The following is a 6,000-nucleotide window of genomic DNA, read 5'->3' as shown; positions in this document are numbered from 1 at the left end:
TTCAGCATCAGCACTGTAGTGGCGTCGAGCTATCTGCAGTGGGAAATGGAGTTTTGTTCCAGCTCTTTGCAGATGGGAGGTGTGGGTAGGCTGGCGTGGATAGTGCCCAGTGCCGGTGGGAGGATGCTGGAGGAGACGCTGTACCGTGGTCATCTAGGGATGCTCCAAGGCATTCACTCAGGAGAAAATGCCTACGGAATGGGGAAAAAGCAGAGAGGAACATGTGCACGGTGTTCTTAGCAGCCTGAAATTTTATTTTCAGTGTCCTGTTGCTCACAGTGTAACAAATTTTTGCATGTATATCTTTGGTTTTCATAGCAGGTTTTTGTGGAAGAACATGACTGATCTGAGTGCCGGGCAGGTTAAGCCCTGTGCTTTCAAGAGCTGCCTGTGAAAAGACAGGTCCTGTCTTTTCGCTGTGTTGTGTTTACACAGTGATACTGCAGCCCTTGGCCTGCAATGAGTAAATGTGATGGAAGGAGCTGTCCGAGAGTGTACTGGGCGTATCTGGATGGATTTTGCCCTCCACAGGATAGGGATCCAGCAGCAGGTAATTTTCACGAAGTGTCCAGAAAGCAGCAAGGAACCGCCCAACACCACATCAATATTCCCTGCCACAAGGTTGGAGCTGATGGTCTGAAGTAGGGTTCGAACTCAGAGGACAAAAGGTGCCTTTTAATTTAAAACTTAAGTTCATTTTTGGCAGCTAGAAGTGAGAAGTGGTCTGTGCAACAGGGAAGGCTGCAGACAGCATGATCACTAGCAAGCTGCCAGTATTGGAAAAAAGATTTCTGCCTTCCTTGGGAAATTCAGTGCTTAGCCTTGCATGGGCGATATCCCTGCCCCACGGAGGAAGCAAGCGCCCTTTTGCCTGTGTGGGAAAGCGTTTTGTAGCTCTATCCGATGGGCAAACACGGGTTCAGCCCATCTGTACATCTTCTGGCCAGCGGTCAAACAAAATGGGAAAGCCACTATCACGTCCAGTGATTTTACTTAATGGCTGGGGCAGACGCCTGCGTTGCTGGGGGCTGCTCCGACCTCAGAGCTGTTTTCCTGTTTAAATACAGGATAAGCATTAGCTAAGAGTGATTGCCTTAAATTATCAGATGTTTTCAGAGGTCATGTGTCTCTTCAGCCAGCAGCCTTGGGAAATTAGAATAAAGGCTATTCTAATAGCCCAGTTCTGTGGGCAGTGCCTTTCCTCCTGGTTTCATCCCACCTGGTCATTTCCGCTCATCCCGGGGCACTGTGCGCGTCCAGGGAAAGCAGCCCCACAGCGCGTGAGCCCCACTCAGGGCCTGGCCCCTTGGGGCAAAAAGGGGGCTCGTGTGGGGCGAGCAGGGGCGGTGGCGGCCGCAGGGCCCCGCGGGCCGCGGAGGAGGATGAGCAGGTGCGGGAGGGAAGAGGATGCGTGCGGGAAGCGGGCGAGCGCGCGCCCCAGCGCCAGCATCCCCCACCGGCCTGCGTGCGGAGCCCAGGAGCTGCTCAGCGCCTCGCTCGGCCCTGCACGAGGCACCGCTCACACGCGGGCCCACGCGGGCCTGCGGGAGCACCACGGAGGCTGGGCAGATGCGGCGGTGGCTGGCGCTCCGGCATCTCCTGTTTCTCAAGTGTATTTGAGAGTGCCGCTGTGCTGAGAGCTCAGCGCGTCCTTTCCAAATGGCAGAATGTCCAACTTTTTTTCTTTTTTTCTTTCTTCTTTTTTTTTTAATCCTCACTCCTAATTAAGCAGTAACTGTAAGAGCAGTAAGTGCAGCAATCATTGCTCTCTGCACTGATCTAATCTGAAGCCCTGAGCAGCTGCAGCAGTTTTGCTAGGCAGGATTTTCCCCCTTTGGCATATCCTGCCCAGGCTGTCCTTTGATTAGCTTGCAAGTGCTGGAAGGCTATTGATTTTTTTGCTCTGTTTTATGAGCGTGTTCTCTTTCCAGCAGCTTAATTCCTCCTGTTTGCATTTGAATTACTGGGGAGTGAAAGCAAAGTATTTATGCATCTGATTTACCTGCGTGTCCAGCCAGAAGAGCTCTGGGACAACTCGAAAATCACTGATTTCTGAGGCACTGGAGGTCCTGGGCTCTGCTGTGCTGTCCTAGTGCTGCGAGACCCCAAGGGCTGGGTGCTGCTGTAAACACTGAGAGCGTTTCTTAAGGGGAAGCGCGGCCGCCGAGGGGCATGCTGCATCCCGGAGACACGGCGCGTGCGGAAGCTGCCGTCCTCCGGGAATAACCGAGGGATTTCACAGGGCAGCTTCGCGTGCGCCGCTGGCCGCAGCGCACAAAAAGTTAAGCCCCACAAAGTTTAACGTTCACGAAGGGGAAGTTTTCAGAGAAAGTGGTTGGACGAGCCCCAGCGCTGACGTAGCCGCTTTGGCTGCTTCTCCCCTTGCGCTCGCACCAGCGCGCTAGGGCAGGCGCTTGTTTCTCCTTGCAAGTTGCTGTAAAGAAAAAAAAAAAAAGAAAAACAAGTTAAAAACAAGAACTTTGGGAGCGCGTCTGCGGGTGTCGCCGTGGGTGCGCGCCGCTCCGGCAGCCGCTCGCTCCTCCCGGCGAGTGCTTTGTTCTTCCCACCTCCGGGCGCAGGTCGGTTGTGCAACATGCCCCTGCCACTTCAAAAGGGAAAGAAAAAAAAAACAAACAAAAACAAAAAGGAAGAGAGAGGGTGAAAAAAAAAAAAAGAAGTGCTGAGTAATGCCAGAGGTTTCTCAAATGGCTGATGCAAACCTGGAGAATTTGCATCATCATTCAGCCGGAGTAACTTGGTATGACAAGAGCTTAAATACAAGTCCACGCGGAAGCCGCGGCGGTTTCCAACGCGAGGCAGGGCCAGCGAGCAGCGCGCGAGCGCAGGTGTTGCCGAGCGGGGCTCGCAGCCCGCGCAGCCTCCCACCTGCGCGCCGGGGCGGCCGCGGGGGCAGCAGCTGGTTACACCAGGAGGGGGAAAAAGAGGGAAAAAAAAGAAAAAAAGAAAAAAAAAAGAGGGGAAAAAAACACAAAGCACAGGCAAGGCTGAGCTCGTGCTGGGAACTTTCTGCCTGCGCTCGCCGGGGCCACAGGAGCATGTTGAGGAAGGCGTCTGTGCCCACAGCCTCCAATGGGAAGTACTCGCCGAGGTGCTCCAAGGGCCGCTCGCCCTCGCTGGAGAGCGGGCAGCTGGCCCCGGAGGGCAAAGTGGCGCTGAAGCAGAAGGTGACGCTGCTGAGGGGCATCTCCATCATCATCGGCACCATCATCGGCGCCGGCATCTTCATCTCGCCCAAGGGCATCCTGCAGAACACGGGCAGCGTGGGCATGTCCCTGTGCGTGTGGGCAGCCTGCGGCCTCCTCTCGCTCTTCGGTAAGTCGCCCTGAGCGCCCAATGGGGTTTGCGCCGTTGGATACGCACCAGCACCAATGGATTTGCAGGAGCCTGTTCTTGTTCCGATGCCGAATAGGTGTCGTGCAGGCATGGAGGCGTGTGGAGAGTCCCTCCTGCCTCCCCTCGGAGCCCTTGGGAAGGGGCACGAGCACGGAGCGGGTTTCCTGGGGCTCCCCAAAGCCACGGGAGGAGGGCACGTGCCGTGCTGCAGCGGAGCGCGCTCCTCTGGTGGGAGCGAGTCCCGGCTTTGCTTGCAAGGTGCTGGGGGCGCAGGCCATGCTGCGTGCGCACTGGTGACGCGCTCAAGCCGTGGGACTCGGCTCCCCGGGGGCGCCATCGGGCACTGGGAGGAGTAACTCCTGCTGGACCTCGTCCTCGTTGGCGTGAAAGGGAGCAAAATATTGTTATATTACTGTAAAACATCATTATTAGCTTTCACTCCCTGCTGTCCGTGCTGCTTGGGAAGAACGCAGTGCCAAGAGCAGTGGGATGGGAGCAAAGGGCTAGAGAGCAGTTTCTGCCTGAGCCGCCTGCCGTGGCCGTTGTTACCGTTTTGGGGGCGTTTCGTGGCAGTAAGCGCCGGGGAATGCCGCGGTATGCGCCGGGCGCGCGAGGCCCCCGCGGCGCGAGGAACAGAGGGGCCATTGACCTCCTTAACGAGCTAATCTGGGGGCCGCGAGCAGCGAACGCGAGTGCTGGCTTTCTTGAGCACACAGGCGGCTTGTTTCCTGGCAGGAGGCAGCGAGGGCAAACACCGGCTAACACGTGTCCGTGCGCTCCGTGTCAGGAGGTGGGACGCGCGCACGCCGCCCGGGGGAAGAGGCGCTGACTGCGGAAAGGCCGCGGCCGGCCAGGGCGAGCGGGCCGTGAGGGAAGCAGGGACCCGTGCTGGCCATGTGCTAGATGTGCTGCTAATGCCACGGGCAGCCTGATCCGTCACGCCAGCGGGGAAGCCCCGTTGTAACCCAGACGCCGCTGTGCTGCAGGGCCTCGGACGTGACCCCGTCACAAGCTTTGGGCTTGAGATCCGGTTAAAGCAGACCGTGCTTAGGGGTTGTGTGTTGAGATTTAACTTTAATAGCGGTGGTTTGGTAGCTGTGAAGCAAAGTTTGTAGCAAAAAAAAAAAAAATCAGGCTGTTTTATCAGAGGGATTTTCTAGGTCATCTTCCACCTCTTGAGATGTTAGAGCTGTGCAGTTCTGCTCAGCAAAAGACACTATCCCTTTCTCTAAAACCCATCACTACAGTCAAGTTTGCACTTTTTTTTTTTTTTAATATCATGAATGTTTTTAATTCTCTGCAAAGTAAAACTCTATACAAGGTTCATCTGAGGTCTTGGTGAGGATCTCAGCGAAACATAATTAGATTTCATCTCAAATCTCTCCAGAAGTTGGCAAGAAAAAAAAATTAGCATATCTTTTACACGTGGATGCAGCATCCCCATAAGTGCATTTTCAGGTAGGCCGAAGAACACCCGACAAAAGCTACTGTGTTTTCACGGAGCCCCTCACATGGCACATGAGCGCGGGTGGGATTTGTCGTGAAGTCCTAGGGCTCTGAGGGGCCTGGAGATGCGAGGTGGTTTGGCAGCTGTAGTTTCCATCTTGCCGCGTGAAAGCACGTTGGGAACAGAGCCTAAACGGCACCATGGGATCGTGTTGATTTTAACTGCGTGCGATGAATGTTTGCAGACTTTGGTGTTGGTTCCCCGGGGCTCCCCAGGCGCTCCCGATGGAGCTGCCTGCATCCGTGGGGCCCGGGAAGCGGGCGATGGTCCTGTGGCTGCACGCGGATGTGTCCGGGCTTCTCCCGTCACCGCTGGAAGCGTCGGGCTGGGAATCGTCCGGCTGGCATGACGCAGCAGTCTGCGCCTCCCGCTGCAGGGAAGTGCTGAGTCACGGAACGCCCCCGCGTGTGGCGCCGGCTCTGCGGCGCCGTGCGTGCGGGCGGCACTGAGCATGGTCAAAGGCCAGGCTAGCTGAAGGAACAAAAAGTCATAAAGAGGCTTAAAAAAAAAATTATCGGAAGTAATTGCGACCTCACAGCATCACTGCTGCTAACTCTATTTATTATTCATGGGGCATAAATGTTTTGAAATGTATTTCTTTTGTGTCTTCAGTGATGCCATCCTTCCATTCCCGCAGGTGCCCTCTGCTATGCTGAGCTGGGGACGTGCATTAAGAAGTCCGGTGGTCACTACACCTACATCCTGGAGGCCTTTGGTCCATTGCCTGCTTTTGTGAGGGTCTGGGTGGAGTTGCTCATCATTCGGTAAGCGCGCCGTGGGTGTCTCTGGCTCTGATCTGATACGGATGTGCTTTCAGTCCTGAAGAACAGTCTCAAATGCATGGTACACAAAGAAATCAAAACTTGATGTGTGAGCTGTGCATTTTTAGTAAGGTTGCTTTGGATAATTTAACAATTTTATTTTGCTTGGCAACATTGAAATGTTCACGAATGTATTTTTTTGGGGGGGGAGGAAGAGTTCAGAGTAAGCTAGCTGTTGCACGTATTCAGCTATTTGTTTCAATTTTGCTAGGCTTACCACATCCACGAACGCCATTCATAATGCCTGTGTCTATATGTAGCTAACTGGTGTACACTGTAGTCAAGCAGGGAGGCTTCTTTTGCATTTTCACAATCTCC

General features: G+C 54.7%; 1 protein-coding gene across 1 annotated transcript in view; it reads left to right on the top strand.

Annotated features, from left to right (window-relative positions):
* Positions 1-3,056: 3,056 nt before the first annotated feature.
* SLC7A11 (solute carrier family 7 member 11) overlaps positions 3,057-6,000 on the top strand; it is a 46,699-nt gene continuing 43,755 nt past the window's right edge. Inside the window, exons 1-2 of the mRNA XM_088526593.1 lie at positions 3,057-3,333; positions 5,499-5,625. Coding sequence (XP_088382719.1) covers positions 3,057-3,333; positions 5,499-5,625 — 404 coding nt within the window. The remainder of the gene's footprint in view (positions 3,334-5,498; positions 5,626-6,000) is intronic.

The sequence above is a fragment of the Tinamus guttatus genome, unplaced genomic scaffold (genome assembly GCF_059628265.1).
Source record: "Tinamus guttatus ecotype Peru unplaced genomic scaffold, ASM5962826v1 Tinamus_guttatus_pri_ptg000247l, whole genome shotgun sequence".
NCBI lineage: Eukaryota > Metazoa > Chordata > Aves > Tinamiformes > Tinamidae > Tinamus > Tinamus guttatus.
Note: the sequence above shows the minus strand (reverse complement) of the source record. Positions and strands in the feature narration are given on the sequence as shown.